The sequence below is a fragment of the Panthera tigris genome, chromosome A3 (assembly GCF_018350195.1).
Source record: "Panthera tigris isolate Pti1 chromosome A3, P.tigris_Pti1_mat1.1, whole genome shotgun sequence".
Lineage (NCBI taxonomy): Eukaryota > Metazoa > Chordata > Mammalia > Carnivora > Felidae > Panthera > Panthera tigris.
This window is the reverse complement of record NC_056662.1, coordinates 72,091,624-72,112,128: the sequence shown is the minus strand read 5'-3', so window position 1 is coordinate 72,112,128 and position 20,505 is coordinate 72,091,624. Positions and strand designations below refer to the sequence as shown.

The following is a 20,505-nucleotide window of genomic DNA, read 5'->3' as shown; positions in this document are numbered from 1 at the left end:
TCTATGAAGCTCTACTATTTTTTCGATATGTATTACAAAATCAACTCTTACTGTGTAGGAATATGGTTGTTTATGCTGGTGTGGAAGAGCAGCCTAAGCTGGGTAGAAGCAGGGAAGATTTGACAGAGGTAAGCATTCCATTTTTACTGTGTGTAAACACTTACCCAGTTCACATGAATCTTACTTTGGGCTTCTGATTTGTTTTCAAACTGAGTTCAGTGTATTTCAGGATATCACTAGGTAAACACTGATAAACATGTACTCCCCATTCTGTTAGGGCCTATTGACAAAAGTCTTTGTATTTAAGGTTACTCTCGTGTTACTACCCCAGTTTACCTGGGTACTGCTTTATATAGTTATCTGCATGTTGCTTGTATCAGTTCTGTGTGGTAAGAAGCTTCTTGAGGGCAAAGATAATGCCTGGTTTTTAGGTGGGTTTTTGTTTATTTGTTTGGCTTTTAATTTTTTATTGCATATAAATGCTGGATACTCAGTAATTAGATGTTTGCAGATTTAAGTTGAAACCCCTTTGTTTTCATAAAGCTTATTTCTCCACCATTTTGAAAGTTGGTTAAAGACTTGTAAGTTAATGTGTTTCTCAAGTAAGTTAATGATGTAGCTTTTTTTTTTTTTTTTTTTTTTTTAAGTAAGCACTGTGTTTAATGTGAGGTTTGAACTCATGATCCTGAGATCAAGAGTCCCAGGCTTTACTGACTGAGCCAGGCAGGTGCCCCTAGCTTTTATTTTATAATTCAACAAAGTTTACCTTTTAACTTGTGATGTTTTATATATAATGGAAATAATTTGTTGGGGTCTGGTTTATAGTTTGGGGGGTTTTCCTAAATTATACACCAGAAGGCACAATAGCTCTGTCTTCATTTCACAAGCAGCCTGATTATGGAATTCAAACTTGAAGGTCTGAAGGAAAAGTAAACTATTACGGATTTAGCATTTCTAGCTGATGATATTATTTTGGTTGTAGAAAGCCTCTATGAGAAGTAAAAACTCTTTACAACAAAAATAACAGCCTACTGTTGATAATTAAAACTTTACAATTGAATTTTGATGTTTCAGAATCCTGTTTTTAAATAGATCTTAAACCCTGAATGTTGTTTTTTTTTTTTTTTTTAACTTTATAGGCTGAACAGATTATATTTGATCATTTTTCTGATCCTAAATTTGTTGAACAGTTAATTACTTTTCTATCTTTAGAAGACAGAAAAGGAAAAGATAAGTTTAATCCTCGCCGTTTTTGCCTCTTTAAGGTAAATGTGTTATTTAATATCCTTCTTCATAAAGCTTAGTGACTATCAGTTTGTTGGTTCATAAGTTTTAAAGTCACAATTGAGTTTGGCCATCTGCCGTCTTCATCTAAAATGGCTCTGGAAGGGGCGCCTGGGTGGCTCAGTCGGTTGAGCGTCCGACTTCAGCTCAGGTCACGATCTCGCGGTCCGTGAGTTCGAGCCCCGCGTCAGGCTCTGGGCTGATGGCCCAGAGCCTGGAGCCTGCTTCCGATTCTGTGTCTCCCTCTCTCTCTGCCCCTCCCCCGTTCATGCTCTGTCTCTCTCTGTCTCAAAAATAAATAAATATTAAAAAAAATTTTTTTAAATGGCTCTGGAAGTTACCCCAGTCATAGTGATCTTAGCTTAAAGTCTAGGAGTTTTTAAGAAAAGCCTTTAATATTTATCTCTAATATTTGTAATTAGCAGCCTAAGGAGAAACCCACAAGACTATATGCATTTGATGTTCATTTGAGTTTTTTGAGGTGTGTGATACTTTTAAGGTCAGAAAAATTAGTGATTTTGATTTCATTCATTATATTTTAATGCGGTATGTAAAGTAACAGTTTTTATTTTAATTTATAGACATTGGTAAAGCATTTCTACACTTGATGTTAGCCAAAAGGCTGAGAAGCGATTGTTAAAGCATTTCTAAAGGGAAGAACACTTGGGGTTTTATAACCACAGTAGTAATGTAAATAAACACAAGTATATTATCATTATAATGGAGTCATTTGAACACTGAAGAACTTTTTGTTGTTGTTGTTTTTATAGGGCATATTCAGAAATTTTGATGATGCGTTTCTGCCAATTCTGAAGCCCCATTTAGAACGTTTGGTTGCAGATTCACATGAAAGCACCCAGCGATGTGTTGCAGAAATTATAGCTGGTTTAATCAGAGGTTCTAAGCATTGGACATTTGAAAAGGTGATGTATTTGTGCAGCACATTCCCTGTTAAAGCTGTAATACCCACTTATGTAGCAGTTCCCAACACAGTAAATATTAATACTGAAAATATGAAGCGTTCAAATTCCATATTGCTTTTGAGTATAGATCACAAACTAGTGGTGTAAGGGCAACATTCATTATCTTTTGGAATTTGAATTATTTGCCATCACTAGGGGAAGAACCCTAAATAAAGATTTCAATTACTCTTGAAAAATGGGAAGATCCTGATACTGGTCCTATGTTATTGCATTGCGTCATGTGTGCCGGGCATGGGCTTCTCCCCTTATGAGGCGTTCTCTAGCTTCTCATTAATTCCTTTCTCTTAGGGGCTCCTGGGCAGCTCAGTCAGTTAAGTGTCCAACTTGATTTCAGCTCAGGTCATGATCCCAGGGTTGTTGGATCCAGGCCCACATTGGGCTCTGCACTGAGAGCGTGGAGTCTGCTTCAGATTCTCTCCTTCTCTCTCTGCCTCTCCCTGGCTTGCGAGTGCACATTCGCGCACACATACTTCCTCTCTCTCAAGAGTAATAAATAAACATTTTTTTAAAAAATCCTTTCTCTTAGCCTTCTTGCTCATCTGCATCACTCATTTAGTCTTACAGTCTGAGTCTGACATCCTTTTTTTAAGTATCCCTCTTTTTAATTGATAGATTTAGTTTTATACACCTACCCTAAGGTTAGTTTCTTAGCAAGATGGACTAGATTGAAAATATCCAGAATGCCAAAATACAAGGCAGGCCACCATTTCCTCAAGGAAGAGACGCAGCTGCTGGTTTTGGCAGACTTAATTACGCATACTTTTTGGAATTTGTAATATTGCCTTTTTCTTGTTCACATATCATGGAACAGTTTTATTTAAACATGTCATACATATCCTTGTCATCCTGTCTCTGTCATTTTGTAGTTACCTCTTTTCCAGAGCACATCTCCTTTCTTTATTAGTTGTTCACGGTACAGCTTTTCCCTCCCTCCCCATTTGTCCTGTGTAGGTCCTTTTGACTAAAGTGCAGTCCCTGGACCTGCAGCATGGGCATCACTCTGGAGCTTGTTAGAAAAGTAGGATCTCAGGTCTCACCTTGATCTAATGAATCAGAATCTGCATTTTATCAAGATCTCAAGGTGATTTGTATTCTCAGTAACCTGTGAGAAGCATCTATACACATGTATTTGCAGTCTCTGTATAAGAGCACTTTTAAAAGGCTTTTTATAGTAATCTAAAACTTGGAACTTGAAGATTATACTTCAGGCTAATACTGAATTGTATTAAAAAGTCGTTGCTTCTCATATTAGGACTTAATCAAGTGACCTCGATAAGTATACGAAACTTAGAAAAAAGAGGTTTTGTTTCAGTCCAGTGTACTATGTTACTCAAGATTTTTAAAAGGAAGCTTTTCAGTAGTATGAGATATTGTAAGGAACCATAAAAGGTGTCTCCTCTTTTCTGAATAGTTCACTTTTATACATGGGTATTTATGATGATAACATGGTGAAGTTACTTTTCCTGGATTATGGGTGTTCTAAGAAATAATTTAAATAAGTATCAGATCATGTGTCTGTGTGTATTTCTAGGTAGGGAAAGATGGTTGAAAAGAAATGTTCTGAGTATGTCATTAACTTTTCTCCATGTATTTCGTTTTGAGTAGGTGGAGAAGCTTTGGGAGCTTCTTTGCCCTCTGCTTAGAACAGCACTGTCCAACATTACAGTAGAAACTTACAATGACTGGGGAACTTGTATAGCGACATCCTGTGTAAGTTCTGCTTCTTATTGTGTCTAACTGATCTATTCAAACTATTTCATGCCCTTTCTTAAAACCTGTGAAATCTCATTATATCTCCTGAGTCTTGAAATTTTTCTTCATGTTTTTGTCATCTAACATAATTGAAGATGGCTGTTTAGCCTTTCAAATAAACCTTGAGTGATAATTCTTAAGTGATTATTAATTACATCTTCTTTGTCATGGTAATGCATTCTTAGATTAAATGGCAAATTGTATCATATATCTGGAAATGTGACTTACATATAGTAAAAGCCAGATGATACAAGGTTATATAGATGTTACTTTCCACACTAAATATGTCCCTAGCTTGTAAACTTTGATTTAAAGACAATCCATTTAGCTAAGAACAGTTTTCTTACTATTAGTCTTTCTAACATGAGCTATATTTGGATTTGACTAACCTATGAGTTTTAGTTTGATTTCCTCCCCTCATACTTGTATTTATTTATAATACTGCTAAAATAACAGGATCCAGGGGCACCTGGGAGGCTCAGTGGTTAAGCATCCACCTACTGGTTTCAGCTTAGGTCATGATCTCACAGTTCGTGGGTTTGAACCCTGCGTCAGGCTCCGTGCTGACAGTATAGGGCCTGCTTGGGATTCTCTCTTTCTGCCCTTTCCCTGCTCATGTACATGCTCGCTCGCTCGCTCTCTCTCTCTCTCAAATAAATAAACTTAAAAAGAAAATTTTTTAAACTAACAGGATCTGGTATATATAGAAAATTGTAGGACCCCTCTTTTTATTGTTATTTTATGTTTTCAACACAGGAAAGCAGAGATCCCCGGAAACTTCATTGGCTCTTTGAGCTACTGTTGGAATCACCATTGAGTGGTGAAGGAGGATCCTTTGTAGATGCATGGTAAATAAAAAGAAAACTTACAAGGTTAACAAAAGATTTTGCAACAAAAGATAACAGCTTTGCTCTTGATGTGTAAATGGAAGTGAACTGTCTATACTCCTAAAGGCTAGATGATGTAACTGTTTTCTTGTGAGAGATGAATGATCCAGTTCAGTACAACTTATGACACTAAGTAGAGTTATTTCTCCAGCTGGGAAGAAGTAGAAATGGAGGCAACCTGAGCAATTCAAACAAAATTTAGATTCAGCCATCTCCGCTGTCAGATCTTTTCTTTTGGGGCCGCTTTTTTATGCCATGACAACACTAACTTCTTCATCACATCCTCTCCTTTTTCACTCTTTCTTATTAGGAAAGAACAGAGTAATCCTTTCAAGGAAAAGTATTCTTGGTGTGGGATATAAGGAGCTGGAAAAAATTAGTAGACTAGAGAAGGAAATCTAGGTAATCTTGTTAACAAGAATAACAATTTGTTGCTATTACTATTTAATGGGGAATATTCTGATGCTTAGAAATCAATTCATATTCTCAAGTCAGTATTTCTTTTGATTATGTAGTAGTGGAGATGAAATGAGAATACAGAGAAAATGATGCAGTAAAAGTAATAAAATCTTCATAAAGGTGCTGTTTTGAATTGTCCATTTTATTATTTATTAGGTAAGAAAATGAAACAATTTGAAGTAGGGTCTAGACTCCATTAATCTATACTGTCATATGGAAAGGCAGGGACAGGCTCTAACACGACTGTCCTGTGCTTTAATTCTAGTCGACTCTATGTGCTGCAAGGTGGCCTTGCCCAGCAAGAGTGGAGAGTGCCGGAGCTATTGCACAGACTACTGAAGTACTTGGAACCCAAACTCACCCAGGTTTACAAAAATGTTAGGGAAAGAATAGGGAGGTAGGTATTATTTTCTCTGTGGTATGGTATACTTCTTGAGTTCTTTTTTTAAATTAAATTTTAGCGTCTCATAGTACTGGTTATGTTATATTGAATTCCATGGTACTCTTCTTCAAGTTGTGTTATATATTGTGTTTGGGACACTAGACAGGAGGCCATCATGTAAAACAGGACAGCAGTGAGCTCATAAGCCAGAGGTGAGCATTTGACTGGTTCTCAGTGCCTCCAAATTCTAGGCACAGCACGAGAGACTTTCTCACAGGAGTCATCATTCAAATATTTATTTTGCTTGGGTCATTGCTTTTGAACCTTAGTTTTATTGATAATGTGGGATTTCTTCTCATTGTACATATTTCATTTCACAGTGTGCTGACCTACATATTTATGATAGATGTTTCTTTGCCAAACACGGCGCCAACAGCATCCCCTCGGGTCCCTGAGTTTACTGCTAGAATTCTAGACAAACTGAAACCCCTCATGGATGTGGATGAAGAAATTCAGAACCATGTTATGGAAGAAAATGGAATTGGTGAAGAAGATGAACGGACTCAAGGCATTAAACTCTTGAAAACTAGTGAGTGGCTAAAATTAATAGAAACTCACTTAAAAACAGACAATTTATAACTGGGGGGGGGGGGGGGACAGAACAAAACAGACATTTATTTAGATCATCCTTTTGTCGTCCCCCTTATTTTTACCTTGGTAAAACATACATAATATAAAATTTACAGTTTGGTGGCATCAAATACATTCACGTTGTTGTACAACCATTGCCTTCGTCCATTTCCATTACTTCATCTTGCAGAACTGAAGCTCTGCACCCAATATTCCTATCTGTAAATTCTTGTTCCCACCCTCCCGTTGCCCTGGCAGCCACCATTCCACTCGGTCTCTGAATTTGCCTATTCTAGGTACTTCATATAAGTGGAATCATACAATATTTGTCCTTTTATGCCTGTTTTTTTTTTAACTTTGCATAGTGTTTTCAGTATTTATCCATTTATCTGTTGAGGGACATGTAGGCTATTTGTGCCTTTTGGCTACTGTGAATAATGCTGCTGTGAGCAGTATTGTATGGGTATCTGTTTTGAGTCCCTGTTTTAAATTCTTTGAGATATTGGAAGTGGAATTGCTGGACCATATGGTAATTCTATGTTTGACTTAATTTTTAAGAGCAACCAAGCTCTTTTCTTCTGGCTGCACCTTTTTCTATTCCTACCAGCAAGCACTGCAAGAGGGTTGCATTTTTTTCATGCTCATGCCAATACTTGTTTTCTGTTTTTGTGACTTATAACTATCCAGATGAGTGTGAAAAAGATAACCCCGTGGTTTTGATGTGTTTCCCTAATGATCAGTAGTTAAACATCTTTTTATTTGCTAATTTCCCCCCCCCCCCTTTTTTTTTTTAATCTTTGGAGAAATGTCTCTTCAAGTCCTTTGCTCATGTTTGGACTAGGTTATTAATTTTGTTATTGAGTTGGAGATCTTTATATATTCTGGATATCAACCCCTTATCTCATAATATGATTTGCAAATATTTTCTCAATCAGTGGTTTGTCTTTTTACTGTCTAATATTAGTATCCTTTGATGTACAAAAGTTTTTAATTTTGATGAAGTCTAATTTATCTATTTTCCCTTTTGTTGTCTTTGTTTTTGGTATCATATCCAAGAAATCATTGCCAAATCCAATGTCATGAAGTTTTTCCTTTAAGTTTTTTTTAAGAGTTTTGTACTTATAGTTCTTAAATTTAGATCTTTAATCCACTCTGAGTTAATTTTTGTATATGGTGTAAGGTGAAGGTCAACTTTATTCTTTTGTTGATGGGTACCCAGTTTCCTGGCACCATTTGTTGAAAAGACTCATTTCTTTATTGAATATGGCACTCTTAGTGAAAATTAGCCGTATGTGTGAGGGCTTCTAGACTCTCTAGTTTATTCCACTGGTCTATATGTCTGTCCTTATGTCAGTGCCACACTATTTTGAATACTGTAGTTACTAGTAAGTTTTGAAATCTGGAAGTGTGAATCCTCTAACTTTGTTCTTTTTCAAAATTGTCTTGGTTATCGGAGGTGTCTTGTTATTTTTATATTTAAAATTTTTTCAAGCATTTTAAGTATAAACAACTAACTTAGTTATCACTTTTACTGCATGAAAATTAATGAAGGCTAGTTTTAATTTGTAGTTGGTGTTGCTACTTAGTAGGTTATTAATAATTTTGCTGATTCATTTTTTGAGAGTGGCTTTGGTACCCTAGTTGGTTGACACCCGTTATTGTGGTTCCTGTCATCATGCTGATTAGTGAGTGTCTAATTTATGAAGTAACGTAGATGATCTCTTTCTTAGTATTGAGAGTTAGTTACCGGAGTTATCAGAGTGACTCTCTGACACCAGTACTACAATATTATTCTACTTTTTGCTCTCTGACTATATAGCAAAGACTGATTCTGTGTGTGTTTTCAAATAGTATTGAAATGGCTGATGGCTAGTGCCGGAAGATCCTTCTCTACAGCTGTCACAGAACAACTTCAACTTCTACCTTTGTTTTTTAAGGTAAGTTTATGGCTGAAATTAAGAATGCATCACCCTCTGTTAACTAACTGGAATCTAAATAACAACTTGGAAAGGAGGGGAAAAAAAAGAATGTATCCCCTTCTGACCTTCACCGGGAATTTATATTTTATATTTATCATCTGATGGCTTATAGTTTTATAGACTGTAGGAGCTGGTTGGATCTCTAAGAAGTAGAATAGTTGCAGGGAAATCATGAGGTGATGGTAGTTTAATACTTGTTGAAATAATCTTTTTAGCATTTGGTAAGCCTAGGATCTTGACAGATACGTGAAGAGTTCATAGACAGTACTGTTTTACCGATAACCAATTTCTAAGTAATAGTTTGGGAAAATATTCGTAAATTAAAAAAAAAAAAAGACACAATGAAGTTTTTGAATGTAGCTATTTCTGATTTTTTTTATTTAGTGTATAATCTGAAGTTTTATTAAATATTTTACACACAGTATATCGTATTTATTTTACAGTGTTCAATGGGACTATAATAGCTTGTAACAAATATCTGCCAGAAGTAACTTGTTTCTGGTAATCCTATAATGACATTGACAAAAGGTATAACCTGAGGTGGTTCTAATTACTTATCTAGTCGGATGATGAAGCTAATAAACTAAGGTTGCAGATTGATACATTGGCTGCCACAGTTGTAGTCCACAGTCACATATGATTAGGAAACAGTCTGGTATCACTGCACATTTGGAACCGTTGGGACAGACATCACCACTACTTGACAGTTACTGTTCAATATAGTTACCATTTCAGCGGAACGTTCTTGTTACTGTTTCTCAGCAAGTATAATGCTAAACTTCTGTTTTGCCACAGTATACTTTGTCTTTGGGAAATTGCAAAAAATAGAGCTCTACATAGTAATTTTCAAAAGATTCACCACTAAAATACTTCTAAGAATTCTGTGTAGGGCCTAAAGCCCATGAGCACCTCTGGGATCTTTTGGGATAGAAGAATGGACAGTAGCTATTAGTGTATATAGGTCCATGTTACTTGTAAGTCATTGGGGTACATAAGAGTTTTTCTTTAAGTCAGTGGTGCTTAAACTTTTCTCCACTGCCACATAAGCAGTGGATATAGAACATGATCTCATAGGTTCTTACATGCGTAATGTGCAGTGAATTTGGGGATAGCTGGAGTTCTACCCCTTTCTTTCACTTAGAAAGAAAGAAAGAGAAAGAAAGGAAGGAAGGAAGAAAGAAAGAAAGAGGAAAGGAAGGAAGGAAGGAAGAAAGAAAGAGAAAGAAAGAAAGAAAGAAAGAAAGAAAGAAAGAAAGAAAGAAAGAAAGAAAAAGAAACGGGGAGGGAGGAAGGAGAGCAGAGCCTGGCTGGCTCATTTGGAAGGGCATGTTACTCTTTATCTCAGGGTTGTGAGTTTCAGCCCCACGTTAGGGGTAGAATTAAAAAAAAAAAAAAATCAGTATGGAGGTGTATGTGAGGTTTGATAGAAGGATATTTTGAATCCATGTGACATTTATAAAACTGAAATCATCAGAAAGCTGTATTGTATGAATTGCTTGTGACAGGCCTAACATTTCACCTGCATCTTCAGATGTTGAGATTGAAAATCTGCTTTAGGTCATCATGGTGAGTGGGGTCTGGGGTACAAAGACACTATATAACACACAAATGAGCAGTTTGCATGCACATCAGCTTTGTAGAGTGAAGATAAAGAAAGGAGTCTGAAAGCACATTGTTGCTTATTAAACTGTGGGAGGCACTCAGAAATGGTAGGAGATGAGATCAGAAATTCTGTTTTGGACATACTTGAGATGCTTCTTAGATTCTAAATGAAGTGTTATATATCTCATCCCGCAAAAAACAGTTGTGTAGCAATTCAAAAAACAAAAAACCTTGAAATCTATATCAAAGTGGAAGTTTCTATTATTTGCCTATTCTAGTTGAAGAGTCTGCATACCGCTAAAGGTTAAAGGAGGAGGATTTTCAAACAGGAATGAATAGTTTACACAACATTGGCTTTAGACTTAAAAAAAGAGACCTACTTTAAAATCCTGTTTGTGAGAGGTGCAATTTTGTGATCTTGCACAAGCTACTGAACTTGTAAGACTGACTCCTTATATATAAAGTGAGGGATAATACCAATATCCCTCACAGAGTTGTTGCAAGGATGAAATGAGACAATGCCTGTAAAGCAGAGAGCACGGTGTCAGATACTTGTATATATTGTAATTATTGTAGATTATTTTTGTTAATAGTCTTTAAGTGCTTTTTATTTTGTTTATTTTTAATTTTTTTTAGTATTTATTTTTGTGAGAGAGAGAGAGCAAGGGAGGGACAGAGCCAGAGGGAGACACAGAATCCAAAGCAGGCTCCAGGCTCTGAGCTGTCAGCACAGACCCCAATGTTGTGAGTTCAGACGAACTCACCAAACTTAAGAGCTGTAAGATCATGACCTGAGCTGAAGTCAGACGCTTAACTGACTAAGCCACCCAGGCGCCCCTAACCGCATTTTAGTTTGGAATAATAAAGAGTTCTGATGACTACAATCAGGGAGAAAGAGAGGATGTATTATATATCTTATTTCAGACTTCACTAAGGGCTCATCAAAACTCACCACTGTACAATAATAGTTTTGCATATACCAAACTTAGAGAAAAATTTACAGATGTTGTACAAAGTTATATGCCATTGGGGTGACTGGGTGGCTCAGTCAGAAAATAGATCACTTAGAAATATCTAGGCAGTTCAGTACCTGGGGACCTAGGTAACAGAATTTAACAGCCTCCTCAAGATGCTGTCTCCTTGCATTTCTCTCTTCAAGATTTCAGATGTCCAGGAGCACCTAGGTGGCTCAGTCAGTTGAGCGTCCAACTTCAGCTCAGGTCATGATCTCACGGTTTGTGAGTTTGAGCCCCACATCGGGCTCTGTGCTGACAGCTTGGAGCCTGGAGCCTGCTTCAGATTCTGTGTCTCCTTCTCTCTCTGCCCCTCCCCCCCTCACACTCTGTCTCTCTCTCCTTCAAAAATAAACAAACATTTTAAAAAAAAATTAAAAAAAAAAGATTTCAGATGTCCAGAAAAAGTCTCATTGGCCGGGCTTGGGTCTCTTGCTACACTTTGGCTAGGCTGTATGATCCCTTGATTGACAGACCTACCAGAATGACAGAAAAGGATGCTTTTCCAAAGTTAATCAAACTGTTGTTATCAGCAGGAGGGATGAATAAATTGGCAAAGAAGTGCACATATTTATGCTACAAATAGACCATAAAACACCCTTCTTACTTCGTATCTTAAGGAAAACCCAAATCACTGTATGTCAGTCTGTTCTGTAGTGTGACCAGAAAGGAAAAGATAATAATTAGCATTACCCGAAGAAAGCCCCTAAATTTCATGGGCACATTTTTCCCCAAACTTTTTATTTCAAAATAATAATGATGCACAGGAAGTTACAAAGATAGTTCAAAGAGGTCTCACATACTCTTCACTCAATTTTCTCTAGTAGTTACATTTTTTTTAAACTGCAGTGCATTCTCAAAATCAGAAAATTGAAATCGTTTAACCAATTTATACTGTGTATAAGTCTATGTCATACCCCCTTCGGTCCCAGATGAACATTCGCAAACTTTAAGGTTGTCTGAATCTTCGTGTTTCTATAACTACACATATGGTAGTTAGAACATTAAGACAGTGTACACATGTGTTCTTTTAAAAGTCATATCTAGAAAGAAAAATAATGCTTTTAAGAAAATATTAAAGTTGAAAATTTTAAAGTTGAAGTGAGTTGGTATGATTCAGGCAAACTTACCTATAGAGCAGTTGCTGATAAAGAAATGTAGATGTTGTTTCTTGAGATGAACTAAGAAGAAAGTACTCTTGCAGAGATGGCCTGGCTCAGTTGGTAGAGCCTGTGACTCTGGATCTTGGGGGTCATGAGTTTGAGCCCCATAGTGGGTACAAAGGTTACTTAAACAAATATATAAATACTTTTTTAAAAAAGTGTTGGAGGGGGAGTACTCTTCCAAACTTAGAGGCTTTATTTGTAACTGAAAAGGTTTTCGTTCCACAAACAGGATGTTGTTCATAGAGAAAATCCCTGCAAAGTAAAATATCTAAGAGATTTGGGGGTGCCTGCCTGGTTCAGTCAGAAGAGCATGTGACTCTTGATCTCAAGGTTGTGAGTTCTACCCCATATTGGGAGTAGAGATTACTTAAATAAATAAAAACTTGAAAAATTATATCTAAGAGATTTTTATCTCACTGGCATATAAAAGTAGTCTATTCCAAATGAATTGTTATCCTATGCTGATAATTAATAATGGTTAATTTGCTGCTTTGGAACATGATATTCTTTATAGTGAAGTTTATCCATTGGACTTCAGGATTTTACTGGTTTTAGTAGAACATTTTAATCTGTTCGCAACATGAGAACATTATGTCCTAATTTTATTCATAAAACAAATTTTTTTCATGAATGGTAGGAAGAGAGAGTACTGATTCAATAGGTGAGTGAGTCACCTTAAATTTTTCTGGTGGTAATGGTAGGCCTGGCAGCAAATGAGTATCTTCTTTTTTATACTACAGTTCAACTAACCAAACTCTAAACCACCTCATTTTTATTGTGGAGGAGTTAAATGACAAAGGAAAACAACTCCATCTACATGACCTGGAGATTTGTACTGTTGGGTATTTGTAATAATTTTTACGCTGAATTTGTTTGGTGTGTATCTTTTTATACCTTTGTGAACACACCTGTACCATACACCAGTTTGGTTGGTGTGTGTATGGGTTTGTTGTACAAAAACTAGAACTAGTTCAAGCTGCAAATTGATAAGGACCATCTTTTCACATAACTGCCTCTCTTTATAATGACAACTGTATTACCGTTTAATCAGTTTTCTGTGGATGGTCGCTGGTTATTCCCAGCTTTTGGCTGTTAAAAAAACAGTGATAATAGTCTTTTGCAAATATGAGTATTTTTGTAGGATAATTGCTGTGTATGAAATTGCTGTGTAAAAGGTCTGTTTGCGTTGGTAATTTTAGTGGATACTGCCCTCCAAAGAGCCTGTCTTACCTCTTTCCCACAAACCCTGATGTTTCTTAAATCTTTGATGGTCAAATAAAAATTATTGTTCTTGGGGTGCCTGGTTGGCATGCAGCTCTTAATCTCAGGGTTGTGACTTCAAGCCCCACTTTGGACATGGATCCTACTTTAAATAAATAAATAATTAAAAATAAAATCACTGTACCTCTTTAGTGAGACTGCCTCCTTGTACATTGGCTCTTTTTATTTCTGCCAGCTATCTGTATTTTGCCAGTTTTCTTTTGTGTTATAAAGGTGTTCCATTTTTCTAAGTTTCTTTATTTTTAATGATGTTTTGAAGTTTGCTAGTCCAAGATTATTTTTTTAAACAACTCTTGTCTTATTTTTATGGTATTATCTTTTGAATTTAAATTTGCAGTATAAGATAGAAAATTGATATGATTACTTTTATATAAAATATTGATGTAAAGGTACAGCTTACTTTTCAAGATAATCTATCTTTTCTCGATTGATTTGAGATGGAATCTGATATGCTGGTTTTAGTAAAGTCTGCTAAGGGAAATTAACATGGTGAATTAGTATACTGTACTTGGAGGTTCAGTTGTTAAAGAAAAATTATTCTGATACCTGTTAAAATCATAAGGAAGACTTTATTTAGGTCTGTTGCGATAGGTGTCAAGACTGAGTAGGGGAGAGAGACTGGGCTCCAAGCCTAATACAGCAGACACTTGCGGATATTTAGCCAACAACACGAATGGGAGGAGGTGTCGGTGGATAGTATACTAAGAGGAGACGTCAAGGGCAGGGGATTCCTGCTAAACTGACTTGACAGGATTCTTGCTGAAAAGCAGCCCATGACGATCAGATACCAAAGGTGGAGGTCAGGAATTGGATCACATACAGAGGGTGAGGTCTTCTCTAAAAACAGACTTGTCAGGATTCTTGCTACAACTGGACTCAGCAGGCCCAAGGACTAAAAGAGAGCTCAGAGTAACCTGGCTAAAGCTGGGTAAATAAGGATAGTTAAAGTAAAGGCATGGTTAAGTTCCCATTTGTTATGGGTATGCAAAGAAATTTGGGAATACTAAACTTTGAATATTTCACCTAAATTGATTTCCTTAGTGTTTTAGAGAAAAATAATTTTTTCCCCATATTAAAGCTATACTTTCAGAAGAAACAAGAGAGGTGCCTGGGTGATTCAGTCGGTTAAGTGTCTGACTTTGGCTCAGGTCCTGATCTCAAGTTTGTGAGTTCAAGCCCTGCATCCAGCTCCCTGCTGTCAGTGTGGAGCCTTCAGATCCTGTCTCTCCTCTCGGCCCCTCCTCCATGCACACACGTGTGCGCGCTCCCTCTCTCTCTCTCTCTTTTTCTCAAAAATAAATAAATTTTGAAAAAAGAAAATATACTTACGCTGTTTTAGAGGACACTTATTTAAGGGTTGGGGACAAAGAAGGCTACCTAAGTGTTCTTTATTTTACCAATTTGTCTTTGGAGACTTAAAAATACTTTTTATGATCAGAAAACAAAATTAAATGAAAATTCCCTTTACAAAAAGCAAAATGAAATGAATCTCACCTCACTATGTAACTGGTTGTAAGGACAAATACACAGAGTGGTGACTTTTAAAACAGAAAATCAGGGTGCCTGGGTGGCTCCAGTCAGTTAAGCGTCTGACTCTTGATAATGGCTCAGGTCATGATTTCACGGTTCATGAGATCCAGTCCTGCATTAGGCTCTGCGTGCTCTCTCACTCTCTCTCAAAATAAATAAACTTAAAAAAAGTCATGCATGCCTTGTGAGAAGTGCATCCTCTAATATTGGAATGAAGCTATTATGTTTGTTATTTAATGAAGAGCAAATAATAATTGTCAATAGTGTTAAAAAAATTCAACAGAATAAATTTGAAGATCTTACTGGGTTTGTTTGTCCAGTGATCATGAATGGGGACAGTACCCCTTTAGCAAATAGAAAGGAGCTTCAAGGAACTCTACAAAATAGAAGGTTTTTTTAAAAGGCTGTAAGGGAATGGGACAAGGAAGTGCATAAACAAAAAGGACTCTTTCCAACAAGGTCATCTTTCTGTAGGGGAGGGGCAGAGGTCTGTCTTGGAGTTTACTATTACTGTCACTGATAAGGTAATTCCAAATTACCTGGGTGATGGTCATATTCCTGGGCGTGACTTAACTGAAAACTACAGTTAAGTCTTGGTTTGCAGGGTTGGGGGCAATTGACATCATTTTGAGCCTGTTCCTTTTTTAGCAATAGGAACTGAAATTTTTAGCATGAGTGACAAGAGAGATAAAAATACAGCTGTTTAGTAATATCACAGTCATCCTAAATTTGAAAACATCAGTATGATCTCATGATCTGTTTCTCTTTAGAAAATATGCTTATTTCCTAGCAATGTCCACAAAAATTCATAACCACTAATCAGCCTAGTAGTGATCACTACTCGTAGTGCCCAGATTATGGTTTCTAGGTATCATTTCCCACTAGAAGAATCAGGGCTCCTTGGAGAAATAGCTGATTTCAGGTTTGGACCAGAAATGTACAGGATAGATCTCATTCATCTTATAGCAGAAACCAAGGATGTTACAGTTATGTTAAAGGACTCAGGAGCCATTTTGAACACCACTAAGATTAAAACCATTAAATTTGTTGAAATTCATTAGTTCATAATGACATTTAAAAAAAATTCATTGTTCGCATTTGGAGAATAGAAAGGAAACATTATTCTGAAGGAGGGAAGGCTTTTCTTTATGAAGAAGAGATGAGTGTCAGCATTTTGCAAACCTTTTTATAATGGTTCATCACAAAGAATACTGACCATAAGTGAAGGAAGTACACACCATTTATTTTGTACTCAAACAGTTAAACTTGAAAAAAATCATGCTGGAGCCAATGAATGCCACCACAGGGATGCAATCAGAGAAGGCCATTTATAGGGGACAATACAAAACTAAGGAGCCAGGCCTTCCTCCACTTTGTTTTAAAACCGGGGCGGGGGGGGGCACCTGGGTGGCTCAGTCGTTTAAACATATAACTTCAGGTCAGGTTATGATCTCGTGGTTCCTGAGTTCGAGCCCCACATCAGTCTCTGTGCTAACAGCTCAGAGCCTAAAGCCTGCTTGGGGTTCTGTGTCTCCCTCTTTCTCTGCCCCTCCACCCCGCCTCAAAAATAAACATTTAAAAAATAAGAGAAAAGGCAAGGACTTTTAAAAGAGGATGGAGAGAATTTAGAGATTTTTTAAAATACATATTTTTCACAGAATCTTTTACATTTAAGAGCCACATGAACCAAATGCAGTGTGTGGTCATTATATTGAACCAGATTCCAAACAGCCAGTTGCAGTAACACATGTACAAAATAATTGGGGGAAATTTGAACACTACTGTACACTTTATATTTTAACTATAATGAATTTTAGTGGGTGATGTCATTCCAGGTTTGTTTTTAATAAGTAACTTTTATCTTTTAGAGATCTATAATAAAATATTCGTGGGTGAAGTATGTCTGGGATTTGCTTCAGATAATTGGGGGATGTTGTCAAAAATGAGAGGGTTACCTGTGAGTTTGTTATTGTTGAAGAGGTAATTGATTTTATGGAGACTCCTTGTACTATTCCCTAGTTTTTGTATATACCTGAAAATTTACATAGAAGTTTACTTTTAAAAGTAAAATGTGATTTCTTTTATGTAAGGATGCCTTTGTACTTCTTGGCTGTTATTTTCAATTACGTGTTTGTCTTTTTTATTGTTCTCTAGATTGCCCCAGTGGAAAATGACAATAGCTATGATGAACTGAAAAGAGATGCAAAGTTATGTTTGTCACTAATGTCTCAGGGGTTGCTTTACCCTCATCAAGTGCCTTTGGTACTTAAGGTGCTAAAACAAGTAAGAGTGTATAACAAATATTTATATGATTTTGTTAGAACTTGGTATATCATTCTAAGAATTTCACAGAGTCCACTGTAGTGCACATAAAACCTGAAATTTGTTTTTCATTTTGAATTTTCTTTTAGTATGAGGGAAGACATATATTGACCAAAGAAACAGACCTAGATTCTGTACCTGCCTTTGCCACCAACTTCTGTGACCTTGGGGGCAATCACTCAACCCCCAGATTTTCTATATACACAAAGAACTACTTATTGAAGCACCTCAGATACAATGTGCTTATGAGTGAGGGGGGTGGTCATTCCCTTTCATCAATATCCCCTTTATTTTATTCACTTGTGTTTCCCGGTTTCTGGTTAAAAATAATGATAATAATAATAATAATAATAATGTGCAACTCTTAGAGGAGTCAGAGCATTAATTATAAATAATTTTCTTCAAGAGTTGACTTTTGAATGTGTTCCTTTCCCTTTACTTTCAACCATTCTAAATAACTAACTTTACCTGAAATAGTTTATGCAACCTTTTATTTAGAAGGATATAGGACACGAGCTTGCTCTAACTATACTTGTAAAAGTAGAGTTGTAGTAGATTATATTATTTGCGTGTAATTTCTGTCATTTTTGTTCTTGGTAGCACTGTTTGCATTGTTTCTACTTCTTCTCATTTACAGACAGCAAGAAGCAGTTCTTGGCATGCTAGATACACAGTACTGACCTACCTCCAGACCATGGTATTTTATAACCTCTTTATTTTCCTTAACAATGAAGATGCAGTTAAAGACATCAGGTGGCTGGTTATAAGTCTTTTGGAGGATGAGCAACTAGAGGTAAAGTTTGAGATACAGCAAATCAAATGTAATACTTTTAAAGAAGGCATCATGCCCTACCCCCTCTTTAATAAGTATGCACTGATTGATTTTCTTAAAGCGTAAATTATTAAAAGTAACTTTCATTTTAACATATTCTGTGTGATTGGTTTTGATACCCTAATCATGACTTCCTGTCGTACAAATGGAAACAAACATTGGGCATGTACTTGTTCTGGCATCTCTTTGAACGTGGACAGAGAACATTTTTGAACCAAAGTTTTCTTATATGTGAAATTGCAGGTGATAATATTTTCCTTACTAACTTAAGAGCTAATAGGAATGTACATGAAGGCAATTTCAAGAGAATAAAAATCCACACACAAATGCTATTATCCAGTAGACTTAAAATAGGATTGTTGCCCCTTTTTATTTTTCTTGGTAGAGAAATTAAAGGTAGCTTTTGAGGTGAGGTTACATTAACATTTTGAACAAAAAGATAAATCTCTTAGTTAAAATAGCCAAATGTAAGAAAAGCGTGTTGTAGTAAATACGGAATAAGATACAACTTTTGAAATTGGCCTTAGGTAAAGAAAATTCATTAAAATTTTTGTGAAATTTGTACTTTTTTAATTTTATGGGCTTTATGGGTTTTCTGTATGGTAGAACACTCCCAGTAATTATATATTCTATTTGAGAGCACTGAAAATTGATCATATCAGTAGGAAATTAGGAATGGAAATTTTTCTGCCTCCCTAATGAGCCTATTCATTTTGTAGTACAGCTTTCTTGTTTTCTGGGAGCCAATATCGTCTAGTCCCTTAGATACTCACAGTTGGTTATGACAACCACAACAGACTTCAATGTAAATATTTACAGTTATCCATAACTTTTTAACTTGTATTTTTTAGTAACTTGAATGGAAATGAAAAGGTGGAAATCTTGAAATCAATATTTCCTAATTTTAAATATTACAGTAATCACATTAAATTGCATTTACTGTTTGGCTGGATCTTGTAGAACATTTTCATAATTATTTTTATATTCCATGTAGTAGGCTTAAGCATAACTGCTGCTATAAGTATAACCATGCCATTCATTAAAACTACCTTTCTTTTTTTTTCCTAAAGATTTTTTTTTTTTTTTTTTTAAGTAATCTCTCAACCCAGTGTGGGGCTCAGACTCACAGCCCCAAGATCAAGAGTCGCGTTTTCCACCCACTGACTGAGCCAGCCGGGCACCTCTGTCATATTTTTTAAAACAGAATATTGAGTATCAGTAATAATTAGTGACAGCTACTCATAATACTGAAAAAACGTTATAATAATATAAATGAGGAATGTTTAAAGAAAACTGTTGATTTAAAGGAAAACTTTTAGGGGTGCCTGGCTGGCTCATTTAGTAGAGCATGCGACTCGATTTCAGGGTCATGAGTTCAAGCCCCATGTTGGGTGTAGAGCCTACTTTAAAAAAAGAATGTGTAATGATGATGACAGGTTGTCAAGATATATAATGAGTATTCCACATTAGTCTTCTGTCATAGTATGTTAGCACTGGCTCTTTGAAAAGCAGCTGATAGCCACAAAATTCACAGTAAAATTGTTCATACAGTGGAATTTAGTAATCCCAATTTTTAGGGTCCAACTTAAGAAAACACATAACAATATGGAAAAAAATTATATACATAAATTAAGAATATTTTTTAGCACAATAGAAGTTGAAAGCATTCTAATCAATAGTTGGATATAAAAATGAATCATGGTATTAAAAGAAATAATGCAACCGAATATGAAGTAGCAAAACATTTTATAATGTAATTCACTTAATAGTGTAATGAAAATGTTAAGTATGCAAAAACTGTCAACACTAAAACATTTAAGACAAAACCTTTTGAAGCAATAAATAGCAAAATATTCAGGTTTTTTTTTTTCCAAATCATTATTTCCTGTCTTTATGAATATTTAGCAGGAATTTTGTGATATATCTGAGAAGATAGCATTTTACTGCTTTTTTGTTTTCAACAAAACTTGAGTTCCCATTCCACTTTGAAATGATACACTCTGCATTTAGCACTTCTGAAAATGATGTTTGTAGTCTGACATCAGCTTGTGAGATTCCTAAGAAGTAAATTGCACAGAAGTAGCTACAATATATGCCCATTGCAGAAATTGTCCTGTATCTCTGTTACCAATGAAAACAATAGCAGTAGATTTTAGAGATCTGGACTCCAGGAAAACTTTGTTTTAATGTTAGGCTCTGGCACTGCTTTTACAGTTATAGCCCTGATAAGAACTGTCGGTCAATGGGAAAATGCTTTATGGAGAAATTTAATTTTGTATGTTACTCTCTGCAACCCTAATGCTCTCATCCGTTTTGAGGTCACAGACCCCTTGAGGATCTGATGAAGTCTCCATTAAGAAATAGCATGTGAGAGTATTTACACAATTTGCATACAAATGCCAG

At 35.9% G+C, this 20,505-nt stretch overlaps 1 protein-coding gene across 3 annotated transcripts in view; it reads left to right on the top strand.

Moving 5' to 3' along the window:
• PSME4 (proteasome activator subunit 4) overlaps positions 1–20,505 on the top strand; it is a 98,978-nt gene that overhangs the window by 73,127 nt on the left and 5,346 nt on the right. For all 3 annotated transcript variants that reach the window (XM_042981389.1, XM_042981386.1, XM_042981390.1), the window contains 10 exons: positions 59–128; positions 1,140–1,265; positions 2,055–2,207; positions 3,873–3,977; positions 4,776–4,867; positions 5,631–5,762; positions 6,128–6,336; positions 8,229–8,314; positions 17,103–17,231; positions 17,908–18,063. In XM_042981389.1, the coding sequence (XP_042837323.1) occupies positions 59–128; positions 1,140–1,265; positions 2,055–2,207; positions 3,873–3,977; positions 4,776–4,867; positions 5,631–5,762; positions 6,128–6,336; positions 8,229–8,314; positions 17,103–17,231; positions 17,908–18,063 (1,258 nt within the window). The remainder of the gene's footprint in view (positions 1–58; positions 129–1,139; positions 1,266–2,054; positions 2,208–3,872; positions 3,978–4,775; positions 4,868–5,630; positions 5,763–6,127; positions 6,337–8,228; positions 8,315–17,102; positions 17,232–17,907; positions 18,064–20,505) is intronic.